The sequence below is a fragment of the Podarcis cretensis genome (assembly GCF_951804945.1).
Source record: "Podarcis cretensis genome assembly, chromosome: 5".
NCBI classification, from domain to species: domain Eukaryota; kingdom Metazoa; phylum Chordata; class Lepidosauria; order Squamata; family Lacertidae; genus Podarcis; species Podarcis cretensis.
In genome coordinates this window covers 52,679,683-52,703,936 of record NC_137174.1, presented here as the reverse complement: position 1 = coordinate 52,703,936, position 24,254 = coordinate 52,679,683, and the positions used below count along the sequence as shown (strand labels likewise).

Here is a 24,254-nt window from a genome sequence, read left to right as displayed (position 1 = left end):
GAGGTCCTTCTGTTTCTCCCACTATCTGATGTTAGAAGGGGCACTGAGAGCCTTTTCAGTTGTTGCACCCTGTGCTTAGAATGCCCCCCCCCCAAGAGAAGCGCCACTAGTATAAACTTTGTCTTTTCAACACTAGAGAATAGTTTAGTTGTCCAAACATTACAACATCTTATAAAAATGGCTGTCATTGTTGTTCAGTTGGCTTTTATTGGCGTTGCTGTTTCTCCATGCATTTTATTGCTTTGATTACTGTATTTTAACTGTAACCTGTCCTATGCTAAGGGGCAGCTAACAAATTTCATGAAAAAAATTAACACCCGTGGCCTATGAGAAAGAAGTTCAGACAACCAGAGGATTTGGCATAGGAAAGAGAAGAAAAGGAGGTCCTGAGTTAAGACTACCTGCTTTAACATAGATGAACAAATGACCCATTGTTAGTTCATTCTCATCAACACACAACCTATTAAAGTCAATTTTCACGTCATTCAGCCATCAGTGCAAACAGGAATAACTTAATGAAGGTACTACACATGCTATGTGGTATTGTGTCTTTAGGCTCACGACAAATATACAACTTTCTCTTTACTACAAAAATTTACTGCAAAAATTCTCCAGCAATTTAGCAGTAAGCTCACCTGCCACTATGCACCATAGAATAATAATACATACATAATACATGTGTGTGTGATTCTGGGGGGAAAATGCACATGATTTCAAAATTTAAAACAATCCTAGGTATCAAATCTTTTACCAGCATTGACGTTCACTAAACCAAATATTTTCCCCAGCTTCTAAGGTGGGGGTGAAAGGCCAATGGAATGTAATATAAAACAAGATACTTTTAAGTGAGCAGTACTAAAATTAAATACAAAGGAAAACAGGTCAAATGTTCTGTCCTGCAAAGTTTTAATATCAAAAGGCATTAATGGAATGGCTTTCTCCATTTTATAAATGGCAAAAAGTACTTAAGATTATGGCACTAGGGGAGCCATCCTTGTGAGCACTCACACATACGAAAACACTTTGCTATAGATTTATGAACTGAACAATGTACTGAACATTTCAAGTAAAAGGACAGTGGTCCAAAAGGAACCTTTCCGTTTCCAAAAGCATGGCAGGGAAAGGGTTATCTTGTTTTCTTCTCCTTGTCCAATGGCTGATCTGTTTCAGAATCATACAGGCATTTCTCTACGCACCTCCTTGGAAACCAGCCTCTGATTCTGTTGCCATCTAGCAGTGAGAGAAAACAGCAGAAATTAGCCATAAAACATAGCATTTCCCAGACATCTTTACTTCCCTACCTCCCCAAATCATTGCAGAACAGGGGGAGCCAAATGGGGTACTCTCCAGGTGATGTTGGCTGTTCTCTAAATCACAGAGGTCCAGCAATCTCTAACCAAAATAACACACTTGTCAGTTTATGGACAAGCAGTTAATATTCTGCTGAAATCTAGCCTAGATATGGTAAGTGTCAGCAGATGGATGGTGAGTACATTGCTCTTGTTTGGGTCACTAGTAGATGCTGTGTCAATCTGATTCTCCTTTTCTGCAGGTTTTGCATGCTGTTTGCAAGCTACTCTTAGGTTATCTTCGGAAGGCCTTGCCCTTAGAACTCGAGAACATGAAAGCCTCATGTTTAGATAAATGTTTAATTTTTAATTGTATCAGACCCCCCACACCTATTTCTCCGACCAGGGCCTGGTTCTGTTTCACACTTTTTGTGTTTGGAAGCATTGAAAAGTAATGAATTTGGGAAATCAGTTTTGGATTCAATTGTAAGATTGAAATGAAACACTGTAGTTTAAAAAGTGTAATGCACACAAATGCAAAATTACCATCAGTTGCCGAGTCAATTTTGTCTCCATACATCCAGTGTCTGAAAGATAATAAATAAATTAATTGGTAAAACTGTTCACCCCAGGATTATCTTTCAATGGAACTTTGAATAACAAAATAAGTACTAACTTCAAGCCTCTAGTGGCTAAAATCTGATCCCCTTTGCGAAGCGAAATTCTTGGTTCTTCAGTGCATGGAGTCGTGATGAACGTCCTCAAGCCTTTTGTAAGAGGGCAACAGGCACCACTGTAGTCTTCTATTGCTTGGTACCGCACCTGAAGGTTTTGTCAGATTCTGTTAAAAATGCATTTCTTGATGCTACTTGCTGACTACAAAGTGCCTTATCCATGCTGAAAATGAGACATGAGCTCAGACTTCTGTTTTCAACTGGTGGTGTTCCTACCAGGGGCCCACAGGAGTAGTCAACTAAAAAAGAAGATTAATTGTGGGAGACTTGGGGGCCACAAAAAACTTTTGGGGGTCTGGTACGTCTATGAGTTAGTTACCCCTGCTATACACTATACACTTATGCTTTATTCTTTAATGAGACTATCACATGCCCAGCAGAAATGCTTCCCCCCAAAATTAACTTCAAAATCCTATTATCTTACATTTTTAAAAATAAATTATATTAATAAATTAATTCAGCCCAGGCAGATTTCAGTGCAATATGCTAAAACACCAGCAGTGCAGACGTACTTACACTTCTCACTCGCTTGTCTGCTTTTTGTTTCAGTTGCTCTATCTGCAAAAGAAAACGTATAGGAGAATTAAGACTGGCCCAGTTCCGTGGTATTTTTGCTGGAATCATTAAATGGGTTGGATATTGTTAACTTCCTGCTCTGAATGTATACTGAGGCATGTGGGGTTTTCTTTAGGGATTACATTTTCTATTTTTCTGTTGTTATTACTGTTCTCTGCTTTGAGTGTCTTTGGGGAAATAGACAGATAGACAGGAGTACAGTTTCTCAGCTTTCACTATAATTAAGTTAATCTCATAGTGAGGGGAGGAGGTGAAGAATAGTAGCTTACAGTCAAACTGTACTGATGGCAGCCTTCCTTTGTGAGCCACTCCAAGCCATCGCCCTCTGGGTTTCCAGACCATGTGAACACTTGTTTGAAATTGTTCCACTTGCTTCCCAGGTCATACGGAAAAATAAAGGTCTCTCTTGTTTGGTAATATTGGATGCGGTCTTTGGCCTGCAAGTACAATGCGACAATAAAATCCTAAAGCTAGTTGTAGGCACAGTCTAGGGATTGTATGTACTTTAATACATAAGAAGCAGGGGAGAGTGAACAGTGGCTCTTTTGCCTCAGAAGAAATCATGCGCAACTCCAAATGAAATGGACAGTGACCAGAAATAGAATTAAAAGGAGCTAGCACCCAGTGTACTTGTCAGGTGGAGGAAAAAAAAGAGAAACCCAGTACTCAAAATTACATCCCAGGACATGGATAGCCTTCCACATATTGTGAACTCTTACAGCCTCAAATATCATGCCAGTAGTCTGGGACGATGTAAATTATAGACCAGTAACATGTGGTTTGATACTCCTGTACTCGGGCAAAATGAACCTATGAGGAGTCAGAAGCATCGCTACAATTTGCAGGGTCCTAAGGTAAGAGTCTGGCGGATTTAAGAACCAGAGGTAAGGAGCTATGATATATAAGTATCTAGGCAAATAAGCTTTTTAAGACCAAAAATAGATTATTATTATAGGTTGAGGTTCTTTATATAATGATGTAGAGATTAAATGAATCAACTTTCGTCCAGAGAGATGGCTGTGGAATTTTATGTGAAGTATCAAAAATGTGCATTTTTAAAAGATGTAATAATAAGAAAATTTCCATTTCAAAACTGTCAGTATCACACTAACTTTGGTTTTACTAACTTGAGTTGCTTTTGTAAACTACAAATGTTTCACATTTGTACATCTTGAACAAATATTATCTAATACAACTAAGCAGTAAATTCTTTATATTATACTGACCTCTAGTGATACAGTCACAGTGAGTATTAAAAGACTATTTCCAGTTTCTGGAGCTGCTGCTCACTTTATTGTCTGGATACACAACACATATACAGTATTGCTTAAGTGTGGGAAACACTCATCAATTCAATGGAAGAAGTAGCCTTGTCTTTATGGATCTTTATGGAGGGAAGCATCTGCAAAGCCTTCCCTCCATTCAGTGTAAAAGGGGGGGGGGTGTTTCTCAGCTGACTGAGCAGCTCTAATGCAAAATATATTTTTAAAATGCATCAGAACGAAATCCTACCTTTTCTTCAATCCATGATTCTATTGAAGTTTTGTTTCTTAAAATGACTTTCAACTGAAAAAGAAAAGGAGAGAGAGATTTATCCGCAGAAGTGTATCAAACCAAAATCACTTAACAGGGTCTGCATTCAGGACCCTACAGAGAAACATTTTTATGAATTATATTCCTTCATTTATGCGGGATATCTCTAGATCGCTCTTTCTTCAAAAAAGCTCAGAGCGATGTACATCAAAATAACACAAGGAATATAACAGTATGTATAATGTAACATTGCCATATATGTAGGTATTTGGGCTAGAGAGATTTGCCATACCTACATTGCTTCTGAGGAGTAAACATTCTGTTATCAGATTACAAAAACCTGTGCAAATAAAAATATTGTCAGGTGACATCTGAAAGCCATCAATAAGGGAGACAGACAAACAACTCAGGTGAGATTATTCCAGATGTGGGGCCTACCAAGTAAATCATGGTGGAACCACAAGTTGAGTCTTCCACCCCTGCTTGATCTTAAGGATGAAATGTTTCATCATCAGAATAGTCATAAATAAAAAGCAACTTTCTAAAAGCTCAACCAGTTAAGACTACTCTCTGAATTGTTCACCTCTATAGCCATGGTGGGGAACCTCTATCACGTGGGTCTAACTAGGCCCAGGAGGGGTCTGAATCAGGCATGTGACTGTTTTCCCCAAACCACTCTGACCTGCCCAACACTTGTGGGGATTGTAATGATGCGACTGGGATGGGCTGCACTACTTAGCTGCCCCTCCGGAATTCCCAAGTGCACTGATGAAGCTGATGAGTGCTGTCCGCCTTGATCAGCTGATTGGCAATGATGGTGCACCTTCAAAGGAGCTCATCTCAGCACCAAAAGATGACCCAGAAGACACAATGATTTGCAATATAACAAGGCTTAAAGAATCAGGTCTCGCCCCCCTCCCCACATCATGGGTTGGTGTCCTACCAAAATCTCAGAGATTTTAGCCATTTTGTAAGAAAAACCATCAGACTCACCTGGATAACAAACAACATACCAACAGCTATGGTTGTTCCCAATGCCAGCCCCAAAGCAAATAAAGATGCAGCAAATGCCGACAACCCAAATGGGATGATTGGGCGGGGGTCTCTTCTGGCGGCACTCATATCAATCTTGACAGAACTCCAGCCAAAGGATACCTATGAAAGGAAACCAAGAACAGCAATTCAGGCAAACTGCTGACTGAAGAAGCAAACAGCAGGAATCTTTCCTCTGCATGACAGTATTTTGGCAGTGCCTCAAAACTCATTGAGAAATTTTACTACACGCCTAAGCAAGTTGAGCATCTCAGAAATTATGTCTTGCCTGAAGAACATATTTGGTGCGGCCCCCATTTTAAAAAAGATAACCCAAGCTTGCACAGATGGCATACACACTATTTTGTGCTAAGTACCACTGGGGGAATCTGATCTCCCAAACTCGGAAAGAACTTTTGAATGCATTGATTACATTACAAAGTCTCTCTCTTATTAATATTGCTTTGGTTTGCTCTCCTTTTCTACTCAAGCTTAATTTTTTAGTTGCTTTAAAACATTCTCAGTATTAAGCTGTGCCTGTGAGATTCTTCACAGATAAGCAGAAAAGCCAACTTGTGGTCAGAAAAAAATAATAAAGAGGACACAGTCTAGACATGGGACAAAGCAAAGGTCACATGTTTACGAAGAGACAGCAGCAGTATCGGTGCCAGGATGGCATGCATTTGATCACACGACAAATGACACCTGTTATATCTGCAGATGTAAAACACGGTAGGGTTAAAGAGAGATGGAGCACCTATATTTCCAGACGTTAATTAACTCAATTCTGTAGATGTCAAGAGCTTTTTCTTACCCTGTTATAAAGCTGAGTGTACATGGTCATGACAAAAATGAAAGCAGCATGGATACATCCAAGAGGGGCTAGCAGAAGAAAGAGAGTGAAGGAGGCATGATTCTGAAACCCACAGCAGTTATTGATCCAGGGACAGTGATGGTCCATCTTCATCACACACCTAAGAAGCAATCCAAGTTTAATAGTCCTGTTCAACAAACACACCACCAGCCAGTCCTTCCTACTCCCAATTGCTAAAGCTTAATTAGTGGCCACTTCCAACCCCATTTTTAGCAGATCTGGGTATTATATGATTATTAACCGAGCACTTGAACAATATACAAACATAAGCAGTTGTACCTGTTACACTTTCGGCAGTGATGAGAGCGGGGAGCCTTGTAAGACTGGCATATTTTACAGTACTGTAGATACACGCAGTCCTGAGAGTTTTCCTCAAAAACAGAAAAAAAAGAAGGCAAATAAGGAGCAAGTCTCTAACATACAGTCTGTACTTTCTTTTGCTATTCTGTCTGGGTGTAGCTTCCTCTCTAACTGGGTTGAGCAGTCATGAGATGGCAATCTCAACCTTCAACCATAAAATCCCCCTGCACTACCAACTTTGCAGGAGAATTCAGTATATTATATTCATTTGCATAATTAGGCACCAATCCCCAGAAGTATTAACATTTCCACTTGTGCTATGGGGCGCCAGAAATTTACAGAAGATAAAACTGAAATTCCTAGGCGAGCAGTGGGAAGCCTGTGGCCCTACAGATGTTGCTTGACTCCATCTCCCACCAGTCCTGGGCAGCATGACCAATGGTGGGTGAATGATGGGTACTGTAGTCCTGTAGGATCTGGAGAGCCAAAGGTTCCAGTCTCTGTCCTAGGCATTTGTCCTGTTGTTGTTTTTCCCAACATCTCCCTTCCCTTGCAGTCCTAGTAAGTAAATACACATTAAATTAGGCTGTATGTACCGCTTTGGTCAACAGGACTTATTTACAAGGAAGCCACCAGAAACGGAACGTGTTTCTAAACCATCTTGTTCCAAGGAAAGAAAATTTTGAAAGTTCCCGTTAGAAGAAAGTAATCTGACTGGCAGCTAATGCACAGTCAGTACACCTTGTCACCTGGAGGCAATTTTTACTCACCAGAGGCCACCAGGTGATCACTGAATTTGACTTCACATATGTGGTGCTGATTTGATACTCAACAAACATTGCTCAAGATGGTGACTGAGTTATCGGTGAATTTCCTATTGTGCTCTGCGAAAATTCAGCTCCCATCTTGACCTGATTCTACAGATCATAAAACTAGGTCCAGAGATCCTGTTCTAGGCTAGGATCTGGTAGGTTTGGGAAGGAAGCTGTGATCACCAAAAAAGAAAAAGAAAAAAGTGATGGGTTAAAAAAAAAGATATCTCATTTGCTTACTGGTTTCCATCCAAAGGGAACGTATCCAGGCCCAATAAACATGGCATTGAAGTAATTGTAGAGAATCATAACAGTCCAATTGATGAGCATGATGAAATTGATACTTCCTCCTGTTGTATCCAAAGGCCAGTACCACAGAACAGCATCGATCATAGCCATGGCAGAACATATTGCTATTACACTGAGAGCTATGATGGGGCCCCAGTGGCACAGTCTTTTCAGTTCATGGAGATTTTCAAACCTGATAACTGAACAAAGCATTCCCATTTTGCAACAATGTGAATTCCTATTTCAGGTGGTTCCTTTCAGGTATATGTTTCCACCTGTCATAAGTTTTCATCTCTATAGCAATGGTTACATGTCCAAATAGCAAGTGCAAAGTAGCTGGAGTTAAGCCATTTGCGGTATCTGGTTGACTCATCAGGTGTAGAAGTTCTTCAGCATGAGTGTCTGAAGGAAAGGCTGCCTCTACCACACACCTAAACAGAGGGAGAAAAAGTAAACAATAGTAATAACAATACTTTCCAAGATAAATTATTTGGATTAGAAACAAAAACAGCTTGGCAAATGTAGCGCTGCTTCTCACACAGGCCCAGTTCAGACATAACAATGTCAGACCAATAACCCACAGTTTATTGGCTTGAAAATGAGCCATGTGTCCTTCAGACTTCGTCCTTGTGCCCTTCATTCCCTCTTCTGCTTATTGCCCAGCTCTCAGATTGTGAAAAAGCACCATTTAACATGAAATCTGATTCATCTATGGAATAAGAACAGTCACAAACTATGATACTTCTTTTGGTTGGGGGGAGGGCGGGGCAAACCAAACCAGACAATAGCCCTCCTGTCTATTCTGACCCATCCGGTAAACACAAAAACAGCTATTTATTTAAGGAAATGAGGCACAATTATTTCACTAAGCAGACAGAACAATCTTCCTGTTTTTGAGTTACTCATCTCAGCCTGTTCTTGAAAGCATAAGGAACTCATCTTGCTGTATCCTCAGTTCTTCTTGGCAAGGATTCCAAGAAACGTGAGACTAGAATCATGTGTCCGATGGGGCTATCTTTCTTCAAAGAGATTTTGAGACTCTGGTAGTTTGTGATGTGACCGTGAGTTGAGCTTTTCAAAGAAAAGGAGACTTGGTAGCACACACCCCCCTGAAGGTGCTTAAGCAGCTATTTGGATTTCAGCCACTGCTTCCAGTCCATTCAGCTAGTTATGTTTCCCTCTTGGTAATGTACAATGAAAGAATAAGGTGTCCATCAGGCACCTGTACATTTAAAGTGATTTTGCATTATAACAGATGAGAGTGAAACAGCAGAGGCAACATTCAGCCTGTCATTAAATATAATCAATGTATGGAACACACACTATTTCTTTTGCACAAGTTATATAATAAATAACCAAACTGCTTAACAGAGTGATTTATTTATTTGTGGCCTCTGCACACAAATTGTGAAAGTTAAACTTCTTTTAAGCCCCAATTGCCTACTGGCAAATATATTGTTGTATTTTGTTACAGGATATTGCCGACTTCCAGTCAGTTAACAGAAGAGACCAAGAAACTATCACAACTCTACATCAGTTACATCTGAATCACATAATCTACTTCAGGGAGTTACTCAACTTTAGGTGGAGCTTCCAGAACAAGAGAGGGTGAGGTTTGCCCAGAGCAGGTAGTTCTTACAGTTTTTCCATAACAACATATTAACAGCTATGAGAAATTTGGGAAATACTTATTGTGGACCTTGTTGTGGGAAATGTCACCATAACTTGCTGCTACTATGTCTGCTCCCACATTCCACTTGGCCTCAGGACTATCTACTTTGCCTTGGTTATTTCGTACAAGTATCGAATCCATCCTTAGAAGCCTGCAAAATTTTTGGCTTCCAAGAGTCAATTTCACCGTTCCACTTGGCAGTACGAAAACACTAAAGGAGAAGCTACTGTACTTAGTTTCAGGCCAAGGGCCTGGAACACAAAATAAAGGGAAATGTGACAAATTCTAGCTTACTATTCTAGCTTACTAGCACTGAACTGCACAGCGAAGGAAAGAAGCCTGTAAAATGCTGGAGAGAAGGAGGAGAAGGAGAAGGAGAATTTATTACTTAGACCTCACCCATCTGGCAGGGCCTCCCCAGCGACTCTGGGCGGCTCCCAACCGAATATTAAAAACACAATAAGACATCATACATTGAAAACTTCCCTAAACAGGGCTGCCTTCAGATCAAACAATTTGATGGGTGGAGCACAAACATAAAACTTTCTGCAAATAATTAAAAAAGGAAATTCTACTTAAGAAGGCCACTGGATGGTTTCTTTAAGCCGCCAGAGGCTTTTCTTTTTCAGGACTTGTTGCCATGGCGTTGTTCTCTCCATGAGAACTCTTTAATAGAACCCAAATAACCGGATAATGATTAAATGCATCCCTGAAATACATGGCCAGAGAAAAGAGGGAGCAGGTCTTGCACCCGCTAACTAGGGCCTCTAGGCATTTCGGTCTCTTAGCGGCTGCGCAACAGGCAGCAGTTCCACAGGTGAAACGGCATCGCATCCTCTTGCGGAGGAAAAGCGCCACCTGTTGGGTGCCTGCCTGCCTGCCTGTCAGCAATCGAAGACCCAGAAACAAAGAGGCGGAAACCTCATGGCCAAAGCAGGAGAGGAGGAAGTGGTCGAAAGGGAGCCAGGAGAGCGGGGGGGCGAAGGCAGGTCGCGACGCAGCCGCTCCTCCGTCCCGCCCTCCTGCTCTCCCCAGAGGCTGAAAGGGATTCCTCTGGGATTCCTTGGCAGAAGAGAACGAGGAGGGTCGGGTGGCTCCGCGGCCGCCCTTCCCGCCCGGGGCAGAGCAAGGCGCCTTACCCGCGCAGGGCGAGGGTCACTCCAGCCAGAGGCTCCGCCGCGTCCTCCCGAGACGGCGCCCGCCAGCCATGCCCCGCGCGCCACCTCCGCTCGCTTGCTCCCTCGTTTGCTCCGCGCGGCCACTTCCCCGGGGCACCTTGGTAGGACCCGGACGGATAACCCTCCGCTTCCGCCCTCTCTCCGTCGCGCCCTCAACAACCTGGCAGGTGCGCTTGGAAATACGTCCCTCAAATACAAGCAAGCGCACATTTTCCGCGCCGTCGGGATCAACGGGATCCGAGGGGGCCGCCGTTCTGTGGCGGGGAGCGAGCAAGTTGAGCTCTCTGCCCATGCTCGGACTAACTTGCGAGTCCGATTCAGCCCGCCGGCTGATTTAAGAGGCGTCTGATTTTAGAAGCCGAGCAGCTTGCCTTGCCAAGGAGAGGTTGGAAACGGGCGAAGGCGGTCGGGCGGTCCAGCGGAACCTTGCCTCGCGGCCGGCGGCTCCGCGGGGGAATGTTGTTGATGGAGCGCAACCCGGAAGTCTAGCGCTGACAGGAGCAGCGGCTGAGGCGAGTTTGGTTTCCTCGGCTGCCGGCGGTGGTGGAGAACAAGGAGGACGACGAGGAGGAAGAAGGTCCCGTCAACTCGCCTCTGTTCCTCAAAGGGCCGTTTCGCTTGGGCTTTTCCCCCTCCACCCAGACTTCTCCGCTGCCACGATGTCCTCCGACTTCGAGGGCTACGAGCAGGACTTCTCGGTTCTCACCGCGGAGATCACGAACCGCATCGGGAAGGTGCCCAAGTTGCTCGGAGGTGAGCGGTGGCGGCTGAGGAGGGTTTGCTTCCCGGCTGCGGCACCTCTTGGTCTCTCCTCAGCTGGCCTCGGGTGTGAGGCCAAAAGAAGAGTCCCGTGGGATCAGGCCGGTGGCCCCTTTTAGTCCAGCAGCCTGTTTCCTCCATGTCTGTCTACGAGAAGCCCGCAAGCAGGACGTCAGCAGAATAGCTCCCATCTCTCTGAGGCTGGGTGGGTGGGCTACTCCAGAGTCCGGACAAGCTGCCCCACTCTCTTTCTGTTGAGTCCTATCAGTGCCGGATTTGCATACTGTATAAGCTAAACAAGCTATAGCTTAGGGCCGTACTCTCTTGGCCCTCCTCAAAAAAATTCACTATTAATATACTTCTTCTTAATTGTATTTCAGTTCAACAATTACTTTGATAAAATACATATTTTGTTATGTGCAGATGGCTTTAGATATCTATCAGGTCCATAAATTACCACTCAACACAAAAAACAGCAACCATTTGTTGTTGACCAAGGACAGCTGGACATATAAAGGGCCCCATTACTTTCAGTAGCTAGGGCCTCATCAAACCTAAATCCGGCCCTGGTCCTAGTTATTGATCCATTTTGCTGCTTTTCGTCAGTGTACGGTCCTTAAAATCAAGTTCTTTCTCAGATCTGTAGCCAGTCCGGTTGTTGCTAGTTGAACGCACCATTACAGAAAACCGTATAATGCCCTATGTACACCTGTTTTGAAGTAAGGCCTTCTGACTTCCAAGTAAGTGTGCAAAGAATTGCAGCCCCAGAGCCTATTCAAACAAGTGCCTACCTGGATAGGGTGGCTAGTGCCAAGTGGAGGCCAGCGTTCTTGCGCCAGCACAAGCCACTGTCAGCAGCCATCCTATTTAGGTCAGCCTGTGCTACTTGATAGATGTGAAAGACCAAAGAATTAATCCCAAATAGCTGAAGACAAGTTGTGATGTGGGAGGGACATGTGAGTAATGAGATGAGAATAGTGGTGTAGTGGATAAGGGAGCATTGGAACTGCAGCTCTGGGACTTTTTCCAGAAGAGATGTGATGGCATCCTCTGCCAGAGCAGCTTTTAGGTTTGATTGTGACACATTAGCATGGGAAAAGTCATACAATTTATTAGGCTCAGCATAATTGGAATCCTATACATGGTCTCCTGGGAGTAAGCTCCAGTGAACTTAGTGGTGCTGACTTCTGACTGCAAAGACTTAACCAGAGCTTTGACAAAAGATCTTCAGCCAGCTGAAATGCAACCATTAGATTTTAATTAGAAAGGCATACAATCTTGCAGAGAGATATTGCCATTTGCATTGCTAACATTGTGTGAAAGAATAATAATAATAAATTAATTAATTTTAAAAAATAAAGCAAAAAAACTAAATTAATTTAATTTGGTTTGATTTGATTTGTAATAATTTGGAAAATTAATAAAAATAATTTGAAAAAAATAAATAAAGCAAAAAGGCTCTGTTGCTTCAACCAGGTTTATCCCAGGACGCTATGCCCAGGATTGCAGTCTGGCTGGTTGTATCAAATTAGGTATTATGCTATGTACTACTGCTCTTTGGTATGCATATAATAATGGGTCAATATATTTGGACTCTCCTTGGGACTACTATGGTGAACTCATGTACTTCAAAATGTACCACAACACTGCTGAATGAAAATAAACAATGTTGGGTTAAAGTAGACTTTCCCAACCTCCACCAGGCCTGCTGGATCAGCCCAAAGGCTGATCTAGTCCAAAATCCCATTCTCCCAGTGGCCAACCATATGCCTATGAGAAGACTGCAAGCAAGACCTGAGTGCAACATCACTCTCCCTACTTGTTTGATTACAAATTGCACCTGCCCTGCATATTGGCTGTGTATTCTGGAACTGATTGGAGTTGTAATCCAAAACATCTAGAAAGCACAAGAATTTGGGTGTGTGGATTAAAGGCTTAAAAAACCCCCACAGTTGTGTAGTAGGGCCAGACTCTCGCCTTACAAAATACTCCAAAGATATGATCATTAACTCAAAATCCATGGTTAATAATAGTACAGAGTCCCAGAAAATAAACACCACACCTTTCTCCAGGCACACACAAACAAAAACTTGAGTACCACAAATGTACCCAAAAGAGACACCCACCTTTCACACGAGTTAAGCTGCAAGAGTCTGTTGCTCTCCAAATGACAGAGGAAGATGAAATGAGTATAGAAGCTCACATTAACAGAACTGTTTTCACTGGTGCTCCCCTCCTTTGCTTTCAGATGAGAAGAAGCAAATGGTTTCAAATGTGGAGAAGCAGCTGGAAGAAGCAAGAGAGTTGGTAAGTTCTCAATTCTGCAGAAGTGCTGCCATATGAGAGTGGGAGCAGGGTACATTGGTGTGTAGAGGTCCTTGCTTTGGATATTCATTGCCTATTTATCAGATAATGTCCATCTTTTATTAGAGGTGGGGAGTAGCTCATGGAATGTTCCAAATGTCAAGGTATGGGCAAGCAAACAAAAGACAACAGAAGTAGCTGCAGAAGACTTGAGAGGAGGCAAAATATCCAAGAAGCTTACTGGAAGAGGCAACAAGAAAATGAAAAGATCCTAAAATGAAAGAGTGTTGGAATATAGTTTTGGCAAACAGTTAATCTCATGCTGAGAGATGGGAGTGAACTCGAACTCTTTGTTGAGTTTGATGGCACCAGTGCAACTACTTTCTCAGCAGTTCACACACTGAGTCATACAGGTGAGCAGTACAGCATGATTGGCTGGTTGCATCTACTGGAAAACTAGCACTAACTATACAGCAGAACTTTGTATCTAGGGAGAAGAGGAACAATATAGGCATAATGATACAGGATTTCCCCATTATCCTGTTCTTAATTTTGAGGGGTTTGGGTAAGCCTAGATTGTCCCACAAATGTGGGAAAGGACTACAAACCTTAAAAATTCCTCCAGAGGGTGACCAAAAAACCCAGGGAAGGTGTTTAACATTGTGCAGGCTGTGTTAGAACAAGCAACTTGTCTGGATCTCGTCGTAGCTTGGCTAGAATGAGGAGTGGTTAAGAGATAATTGTAGGGAGAAAGCAATGATGGGTAGGTGATCGGCTGTGAATGCTCTTTTTGTGTGAACTGTGCATGTTTTGAGCGTATTACAGTTGACAATGAACTACTGGCTCACAGATCTCTCCCTAGTCAAATCTGCTTCCTGACATAGACTTTGGAGCACACAGATCTAACTGGAAATCTGTGTGTCACTGACTTTACATCAAAACTCAGTAGCTATGTAAAAGCATGACTGTTCTTTTTTTTTTTTTTTTTTGTACCTGCTGTTTGTGTTTAAATGTAATCAGGGGTCACACAATGTTTGTTTCTCTTGACATGCTTCATTGCCTTGTCACTGACATCATACTGTGCCTCTATGCAAGATCCGGAACAATTCTCTGCTCCCCATCCCAGCTCCAACTTTGAAGCTGGAGCAGGTGCTGGGTTTTCTAATTTAATTGCTTTACATTAGAAAAGTTAGGAGGTGGTGGTCACTGGTTTGGCTGCAACCTTGAATCAGGGAGCAAAGCAGTGCGTATATATGCCTGCTGCATTGTTGAGGTCATGGGCGTAGTAAATAACTAAACATACTTAACTAACTGACCAGTTGCATTGGAGATAATTCAGTTCTGCCACCCTCTAACATAAAGCCTGCTAATAAATCCTGGCTATGCCCATGGTTGGGGTGCACAGAGGCTAGTCAAGGGTCTCAGCTACATGGGTCAATGATAATGTTATAAGTGTGTTATAAAAATGTGACACCAGATGGTGCTGTAGAGCTGCAACCCAAAGTCAATGGTAATTCACATTGGGTTTTCATATTTTTTAAAATTATCTCTGTAGATCCAGCCTAGGAAGCTCCCCCATCCCAGCTTTTTGACTCCGGAGTGAGTGCTGGCAGCTTCCTTTACCTTAGCACAGCTTCTCTGTATGGGGCATGTGGCTGTGGAGTGGACAAACCATTGTGCTTCCCTTGCTGCATACCTCTGTAGCCCAAAAATTGGAATGAAGCCAAGGGCTTGTCACACTTGTCAAAGGGCATCGGCATACTTGCTATGGTGAGCAAAAGGGAGGAAGCCTAAGAGTAACCGAAGGAGTAGGATCTGTGCCTGTATGTATCTGAGTGGCCATGTTTATACAAACATGCATGAAATGGTAGGTTCAGTTTGTGGGTATGAAAGAGAATGAATCTCCTCACTTTCTTCCCATACCTTCAGTTTTGTAGGGCTACTGGCAGAATGATGAATACAATAGAGTATAGCATCTGTTCCTTGGAGATGCTCAGGGAATGGATTTGTGTGGTACTTGGGCTCTTATAAATAACATCTTCTGGGTCAGATTAGCTAATAACTTTTGAAAGTATACTAGCCTCTGTATGGAGGTTGCTACACATCCACTTGGCAGTGTAATATATATGGGCTGCTTATCTTGTGGAGAGTCACCACAAAAATGCCATGTATTCTTGCACAGCACCCATGCTGCATGTTCTTGCTGGTGAATGAGATGCCACAGATAATGCAGATCCTCTTTTCAATAGCTTCTATGCAGGGATTGTCATATGTCAATTGGTCCTGGTTTCAGGCATCTCTGGTACCACTTTTACTTTTACCCATTTGGTATGCTATCACTTAGATACAGACAGACAGCTATAAATAGGTAAAGGTAAAGGGACCCCTGACCAGTCGTGGCTGACTCTGGGGTTGCAGCGCTCATCTCACTTTATTGGCCAAGGGAGCCGGTGTACAGCTTCTGGGTCATGTGGCCAACATGACTAAGCCACTTCTGGCAAACCAGAGCAGCGCATGGAAACACCGTTTACCTTCCCGCCAGAGCGGTACCTATTTATCTACTTGCACTTTGATGTGCTTTCGAACTGTTAGGTTGGCAGGAGCAGGGACCAAGCAACGGGAGCTCACCCCGTTGCGGGGATTCAAACCGTCGACCTTCTGATCAGCAAGTCCTAGGCTGTGTGGTTTAACTCACAGTGCCACCCGCGTCCCTATAGATGGATAGATATAGTTTAAATTTATTGTGAATCACCCTGGACTTGTGAAATGAAGGGTAGCACATAAAATCAAACTAAAAAATATAGTCCCATAAAACAGCATACTAAAATAGCAGATCAAACAATACTATATTACCGTCACCAGCGGGATTTAAAATGCCTACATGGATAAATAGGTTTTTGTCTGATATTTAACCCTAACCCTGGGCTTTCAGAAAAAGCTATAACCACTTATATATAGTTCCAAAAGGAATGTTCACTAACTTCCATCATGTTTTCTGCACAAGACTATTTTTCATCTGTCTAAGGATTTTCAGTCTACCTGTAGGGCAGTGGAGCTAATCAGATGAAAAAAGGTGACTGGCAGTTTAATATATACAAGAATAAATAGCACAAGAATAAATAAACAATCGGAACCTGTTGAAAAGCCTGACAAATGAATAAAAAACCCTTCAGTTGTTACTAGAGGGACATTGTGTCTAAACCAGGTTACTCTCAATGTGGGGAGGAAATTTCATAACCAAGTAGAATGCTTATGCTGGAAAGCTGGACCATTACAAGTCATATATATCTGTTTCTTATCTGTATAGAGAAACAAGCTAAAGCATCATCATTAATGGTGTACAAGACCTGTCCAAACCTCCATAATAAACTGTACTTCAGGATATACTGTATCTCCCTTTACTTTTTCAGTCTCATCCAGAAGTGTATTTACTTGAAGTTTTCTGAGCATTCATTTTATCATTCCTTAAAGAGCTTCCCCTATTTCATGATTTACCTTTAATTTCAGAGGTATGTAGGGTGAAGCTTCAAAGGATTGTGAGAAATGCTGAAAGTCTGATTGCAACTGGGAAACTTATTTTTAAGAGCAATGAATGAACAGTAATCCAATAGCAGTCCAAATTGGATTTTGTACTATAGCTTAGATTCTGGTTCTCATATTTACTATATTTCATGTAGAAAAATAGGTCAAGACTAATTAAAGGAGAACTGATGTATCCTTCAGCTCTTGAGGTGTATAAGGGAATGTTTATCTATCACATTTTATGGATTGGTTAAAGCAATCCACATAAGGTACTCTGACCTTTGACAGATCATTTAATCTATATTTTAGCTTCTTTGATCAACATGTAAGGATGACAAGGAAATTTCCTACCTCACATAAGTGATAAAGGTAAATTATTAATTACAAAAGGCATTGATAACTAAATAACCATAGGACAATCTCTCCTTCACCATAGCTCTTTAAGAAAGAAAGAAAAAAGCTCCTGTTCATGTTTTTTTTTTAAAGGACACTGTCTCTTTGTGGTAACCAATCACTCAGTCTACTTCTTTCTGCAAAATAGTTCTCTGTCTTTTTTAATGTTGGAATGAGTAGAAGTTGAGCTAACAGCTCATTATTTTCCTCCTTGTGTCATAATACGAACAAAATTGGCTGACTTTTCTCTAAGATTAAAAAGAATATCCTGTTTTAACATTTCCATCCTAATGATGATCTTCATTTAATGTACTTCATTTTTTGTTCATACTTTTGTTTTCCGATCTTGTTGCTAACACTTTTAGACAGGTGCTTAAAGCAATTATTGACTTCCAGCAATTACTTAACATGTTGGTGATTAATGTCAAGGCTTGCATATAAAAATCAATTTTAACATAACTGGCTAAGGAATACAACTCATTAAAAGGTCTCCTGAACAGGTTGAAGTAAAAATCAAACTTGAAACATTGCCACCCAAAGCATGCAGTTTTTACATAGCGGTCCTATGGTGGGATTGGATTTAGGCAATCTAACTCTGCTCATATCAGGTTGCTGATCATTTGTTTCTTCAAAGTTAAACTAGCTAATCATTTTAATTGCTTCAATTCATTTGTTCTTCTTGGACAGATTCATGATTCTAGTCATTGTCAGGAGCTATGCATATGTATATGTTGCCAGTGTGAGATCCTTTGGAAGGAGGAGTGGGATATAAATTTAATTAATAATAATAATAATAATAATAATTTATTTTTATTGTCTGTGCTTTCCCCAGATCTGCTAACATTTTACAAGGAATTTGTGGAAAGGGCATCTCTGTGCACAAATTGCCAGATGTGGGTTAATGGGTCCAGTGAATATGTAAATGAGACAGATAACAGTTTTGTAAACTGACGTAGAAGTACTTGACTTGCTTATACTATCAGGATCTTACTTTCTGTATCTTACTATCTGCACAAAGGAGGAACATACAGTGTTTCCGCCTCAATCCCTTATTTTTAGGTTGTTCAGCTATCAGTAAATTAGTAAACTCTGCACATTGCTCAACTGAAACAAAGAACGTGATATTTTTATATGATGCCTTATCCTTAGAGGAAAGAGACGATTTCCACTGTCTTTGATCTTTCCAAGGATTTTGTTGTTCCTAGCTTACTGCAACCTGTGTTTTTTCACCTTTGGGGAAAGATGTATAAAAGACGTTTGTGTGAAGGTGCCTTATATAGAGTCACCCCCATGAGCCACCTAACCTGGAACTGTTTATGTCCACCCCCAAAAGCTCACCAGAATCTCTAGAAGAAGCTTACTCATCCCTGTTATCAAGGAGCTTTTGTTTGTAAAGCATACACATAAATACATCCTCCCCGAACTTCTTCCACTGCCACAACTTTTCTGTGTATTGAAACTCATAACTGAGAACAGTATCACCTGAAATAACATAGTAAAGGAGTTTAGTTAACCGCATATTTTTTCTCATCCTTTCCCCATTTCTTTTATTTTCACAGGTATTTTTAGAACTGCCAGAGAGCAGTTTTTGCAAAACTGCTGTGTAGTTAAACTGCTAAAAGAATGGGACAGGGAGAAGAAATTTAGAGAAAGCAGTGTGAATACGAAGCTCAGGAACAACAGTTAAATGGAGGGCTCTGAAGCAAAGGAAAAATTATGTGCAAGTGGCTATTTCACAGGATCACTTGTTTGAGAGTAACAGCTCAAGCATGTGTTCTCCTAAAGGAGTTCAGTGACATTATTATTATTATATTTATTTATACCCTGCCTTTTTTCCTGACGGGACTCAAGGTAGCTTACATATAAATATGAGAAATTCTAAAAGCATTGAAAAAGGGTAATTAAAAAGCTATGAAACATCAATAGAAATAAAACTAGATACATATATAAAAGCTATTAAAGCCATACCAATAATTGCTATAAAAATAGCATGGCAGCAGCCCTTTCATTAAAAGCTGCCAGTCCACATAAGCTTGTTGAAACAAACAAGTCTTCACCTTGCCTCTTCCAAAGTCTGGGAGTAGCCACCTAGAAGGCCCTCAGTGCAGGGACAAAAGTTGTTGTCAGGTTATCACTAAATTGGAAAGCTGTCCCACTTCCCTCCTGTCAACGATGTAGTGCATAACTGCCACACGACTCTTCCTGGCTTAATTCAACTTGTCTTTTCTCTCATACACCCTTCCCCTTCTTGTTTTTAATTATTAGCTGGAACAAATGGAGCTTGAAGTTCGAGAAATCCCTCCACAGAGCCGAGGCATGTACAGCAGTAGAATGAGAAGCTACAAGCAAGAAATGGAAAAACTTGAAGCAGATTTTGTGAGTTTATTCACGTACAGTGTTTTGTGAGCGGAAACATGTTGCACCTACTGCAAACAAGCCTTATCTTCAGTTAGCATTCAGCTGCTGTAGTGCTGAGGTGGAGGTGGGGGACCTTTATTTAGCCAAAGAGCTACATTCTGCTGTGGGCAACATTCTGTAGGCTGTATGCTAGGCTTGGGCAGGAACAGATACAAAAATAGGCTGAGCAAAAGATGTGATTCTTATATAGGTTACATTCCAGCCTTGCCAGTGTCAGAAGTTTCTATACTCTCTCTCTCTCTCTCTCTTCATCATGGCCATTCTGGAGAGCCTTTCTTAGGCAGTATTCACCATGTTTTAATCTTCTGTCATTCATTCCACTATATAAATGACAGAAGGCACAGATACATCTCCCCAGTGCATTCCCCCCCCTTAAAAATGTTTAGGGGTACTCTCATTTTGACTCAAGAAAATCACCATTTTATAGTTCAAATCAGGAAAAATAAAAACAGTAAATGGACAAAAGTACAAACATTCACAAAATGTTTAGGGGTATGCGTACACCTACATCCCACCAGAAAAAATGCACTGCATCTCCCAACAGTTAGCTCTACAGTGGTGATCTGTTTTCTTCATTTTGGCTAATACATTGTTCCTGTACTCCAGGCAAGAGGTATTAAAGGAGGTGTGATTTAGTATGTATTTTGGTTTGCCTTGCCTTTTCTTACACAGTGATAACATATTGACAGAAGCAAAACTGGACTTCACAACAGCCATATGTCACAATGTGGCTTCAATTCAAGCTACAGGCTCTCCCTTACTTGTTCTCGAGATCTGCCCATGTATTCCAAGAGGTAATGAGCTGCCCCGAGAGACAGGTAATAATAAATCAAGTTGTTAACGTGCCGCAGTTATTATTAGGGGAGTCACACAGATTATTTGGAGTTTCCACCATTCTAGAATAGTTGTGTAGGAGAAGCAGCTCTATTAGTTCCTGTTGCAAAATAATGAACTATTTAAGGTACAACATCTGAAGTTCCCCGTAAAAGGCTAAGATGCCACTTCTGTGTGGATGAGTAAAACAGAGTTTATAAGTGCTCCCTTTGAGCAGTCATGAAATAACTATTTTAGTAGTTGCATTGGTCCCACAGAATAAAAAGCACAAAGCACATAAGAAAATACTCTGTACTTAATTGTACTAGTTTTTAAAAGATAGCATGTACATACTGAATAAAACAAGACAAAAATGACAGAACAAAACTTGTTTTGTGTTTTGCCTGACTTACATAGTCTGCTGAAATGCAAGAAGGAAGCTGCAGCTAACAAGATAGAAAATCTTTAGAGCTGTTTTCACTGATTGCAGTTTAGAAAACCCTAGGGAGTTTATTGTTGGTCAGGTTTTTTTATCTACCGAGGCTCAAAAAATACAAATGTGTGTTTTTAAATTGTATCTTGTTGGGTGTTGTGCAGTTAGTGCTATCTTGTGGCCAAATGTGGAATTGCAATTTGCTATTTGCAGGAAAGTCTTCCAAGTGTACTGTATTGTTTTAAAGGGAAATTGACAGACTGAAACAAGTTAATAGCAGTTTTTGTTAACTTGCCTGCTTTTTGAGAAACCAGTTATTCCTATTTCAGTATTGCAGGTATATAAATGAGCATCCTCTTCTAATAATGCTGTGGAGAAAACATTACCGTTTTGCCATTTGAAAACCAATGTATTTTTCATATTATAAAGCATTGTATGGGTAGAACTGGATATAACTTAATTGTATTACTATTTGTTCCATAATGCAAACTATAGACAATACAATTTTCTCCTTTGAGGACATTGCCTAGTAAAAACATCAGGTTCCAGGTGGTACAGGGGATATAGTCTCATATTTTAACAGAAAGATAGCAGATTATTCTCTGCACAAAACTGGGTACGATTAAGGGATATAGATTTCTGTGAATTCTGATGCAAATTAACCTGATCTGTGCTTCTTGACTATTGTGTGGAATGGAACATAGTTCTTTTTTCAGATTCCACACTTTTGTTCCACAGGGTTCTGTCTTGCCCTCCCCCTTGCTATTTGACATCTATTTAACAACTACATGAAGCGACTAGGAGCTGTCATCAGTAGATTTGGAGCGAGGTATCATCAATATGCAGATGAAACCTAGCTCTAGCTCTCTGTTGGTTCAGCAGTAGTAGTAAAGGTTTTCGAGCACTGTTTAGAGGCTGTGATGGGCTGGATGTGGACCAATAAATTGCAGCTGAATCCTGAAAAGAGAGAGGTGTCCTGAGTTCTCAAGTCCAGGAGGTGTGGAGATGGCATGTTCTAGACATGGTTACACTCTCCTGGAAGGAACACGTCCATAGCTTGGGGCTACTGGATTCATCACTGTTAGTGGAGGCTCAGATTACTTTAGGAATGCCTTTCCCCAGCTCTCGTTGGTTTGCCAGCGATGGCTCCTTTTGAACATAAATGGCAATGGTGATGATGGTAATGATAATACTAATACTCCTGCTGTGCTAACATACAGACTGGATTACTGTGCTGTGCTGTACATGGAGCTGCCCTTGAAAACAACTGAAATTTCAATTGGTGCAAAGTGCAGCAGCCAGATTACTGGCTGAGGTTCCATTTTAAAACAGCTGTATTGGTTGCTAGTTCATTTCCAACTTAGGCCCCAAATATATGAAAGACTCCCTACACACACTCTCAGTTCAGCAGAGGAGGACCCTTTTGGTAGTTATACCACCCTCAGAAAATTGGGTGGGCAGTCTGGCAGAGGATGTTCTCTGCGGCAGCTTGAAAGTTGTGGAACTCCCTTCCCAGAGCAATGTGTCTGGTAGCGTCACTAGACAGTTTTCGTTGAATACTGAAGATTCTTCTCTTTATTCTTATTTTTCATACCTTAGGTGAATATTTTTAGGACCCATCTTATTTTTGTGATTGTAATTTGTTTTAAACTGTTTTTAACATTCTGTTTTAAGCTGTTGTGACCCGCATTGGGACTTTAGGATGAAGGGCAGGTAACAAATCAAATTAACTGCAGGTTAATATGGAAATGGGATGGAATGAAAACATGTGAAATTGACATGGGCCACGAACAGAGTAATATATCCACCCCTATCCACAACATAAGGTAAAGGTAAAGGTACCCCTGCCCGTACGGGCCAGTCTTGACAGACTCTGGGGTTGTGCGCCCATCTCACTCAAGAGGCCAGGGGCCAGCGCTGTCCGGAGACACTTCCGGGTCACGTGGCCAGCGTGACAAAGCTGCATCTGGCGAGCCAGAGCCGCACACGGAAACGCCATTTACCTTCCCGCTGGTAAGCGGTCCCTATTTATCTACTTGCACCCGGAGGTGCTTTCGAACTGCTAGGTTGGCAGGCGCTGGGACCGAGCAGCGGGAGCACACCCCGCCGCAGGGATTCGAACCGCCGACCTTTCGATTGGCAAGTCCTAGGCGCTGAGGCTTTAACCCACAGCGCCACCTGCGTCCCTTATCCACAACATAGTTCATAGCTTTTCATGCAGAAGGTCCCAGGTTCAGTCCTCAGTATATCCAGGTAGGCCTAAAAATGTCCCCCATCTGAGAGACATCACCAGTGCATATTGAGACATTTGGCCTTGTTGTAAAAAGCAGCTGGTGTTTGTGTACATACCTCTTTTCACATACTGATTTGCCTCTATAGTCTCTAGGTGAAGCTGGAACCCAAGGGGTTATGCTTTCATGCAGGCCCACCCACGTGCCTAGAGATTTCCCCCTTTCTTTTTCCAAGCACTCCAGAAGAAAAGGACTATTCCAGGGGAGAGTGATTATACAACAGGCACAGGGAATCTCTGGCTCTCTAGATTTTATTGGGCTGCAACTCCCATCAGCAGCAGCCAGCAGAGCAAATTCAAGGGTGATGGAAACTGCAGTCCAGCAAGCATCTGCAAAAGCATAGGTTCTCCAGAAGTGAGAGTCATTCATTCATTTTCTTGGCATGCTGCTATCCCACAAAACAAACCATGCCCAAAGCGGCTTACAACAAAGAAAACAGGGATACATTTCAAACAACCACAAAAACAATTCATAATTTACACAGCAAATGAATAACATAGTAACAACTTCATAATAACATAGGGAAACAATAGCAAATATAGTAACATTTTTTAAAACCAGATTTCAACACTATAACAGGATTACTTAAACAACATGTAGCATCCAGTAGCAAAAATAACCAGGGAGCTTCACATTTTCCCCTTAGTCCTAGAAACATGTTGCTCAGTGTCCCTCTCCTGCAGCCACTTGCAACTCTTCCAAGAGTAGGTTGTGGGGTAGCTGGAAACACCCTCCATGATGTTACTGCTATAAGGGTCTTTCAAAATAGCCAAACACCTAGGGTGGCATTGAACTAGTTTTACTCAGAGTAGACTCATAGAAATTGATGTACCTAACTTAGTCATGTTCGTTACAGTGGTACCTCGGGTTGCAGACGCTTCAGGTTACAGACTCCGCTAACCCGGAAATAGTACCACGGGTTAAGAACTTTGCTTCAGGGTGAGAACAGAAATTGCGTGGCGGCCGCGGGAGGCCCCATTAGCTAAAGTGGTGCTTCAGGCTAAGAACAGTTTCAGGTTAAGAACGGACCTCC

General features: G+C 41.8%; 2 protein-coding genes across 5 annotated transcripts in view; one reads left to right on the top strand and one right to left on the bottom strand.

Moving 5' to 3' along the window:
• Nucleotides 1–187: 187 nt before the first annotated feature.
• ZDHHC6 (zDHHC palmitoyltransferase 6) lies at nucleotides 188–10,407 on the bottom strand. Its single transcript, XM_079976032.1, has 11 exons — nucleotides 10,250–10,407; nucleotides 7,391–7,869; nucleotides 6,318–6,409; nucleotides 5,979–6,138; nucleotides 5,126–5,287; nucleotides 4,112–4,165; nucleotides 2,869–3,036; nucleotides 2,540–2,581; nucleotides 1,966–2,111; nucleotides 1,836–1,876; nucleotides 188–1,230 (listed from the first exon to the last, which is right to left on the bottom strand). Exons 2-11 carry the CDS (start codon nucleotides 7,655–7,657, stop codon nucleotides 1,127–1,129), a joined length of 1,236 nt encoding a protein of 411 aa, XP_079832158.1. The 5' UTR covers nucleotides 7,658–7,869; nucleotides 10,250–10,407; the 3' UTR covers nucleotides 188–1,126.
• A 339-nt stretch (nucleotides 10,408–10,746) lies between these two features.
• VTI1A (vesicle transport through interaction with t-SNAREs 1A) overlaps nucleotides 10,747–24,254 on the top strand; it is a 236,331-nt gene continuing 222,823 nt past the window's right edge. The window contains exons 1-3 of one of the 4 annotated variants that reach the window (XM_079976037.1): nucleotides 10,747–11,041; nucleotides 13,296–13,354; nucleotides 19,532–19,642. In XM_079976037.1, coding sequence (XP_079832163.1) covers nucleotides 10,948–11,041; nucleotides 13,296–13,354; nucleotides 19,532–19,642 — 264 coding nt within the window. In that variant the 5' untranslated portion in view covers nucleotides 10,747–10,947. The remainder of the gene's footprint in view (nucleotides 11,042–13,295; nucleotides 13,355–19,531; nucleotides 19,643–24,254) is intronic. The other 3 variants (XM_079976035.1, XM_079976038.1, XM_079976036.1) reach the window with 3 other exon arrangements.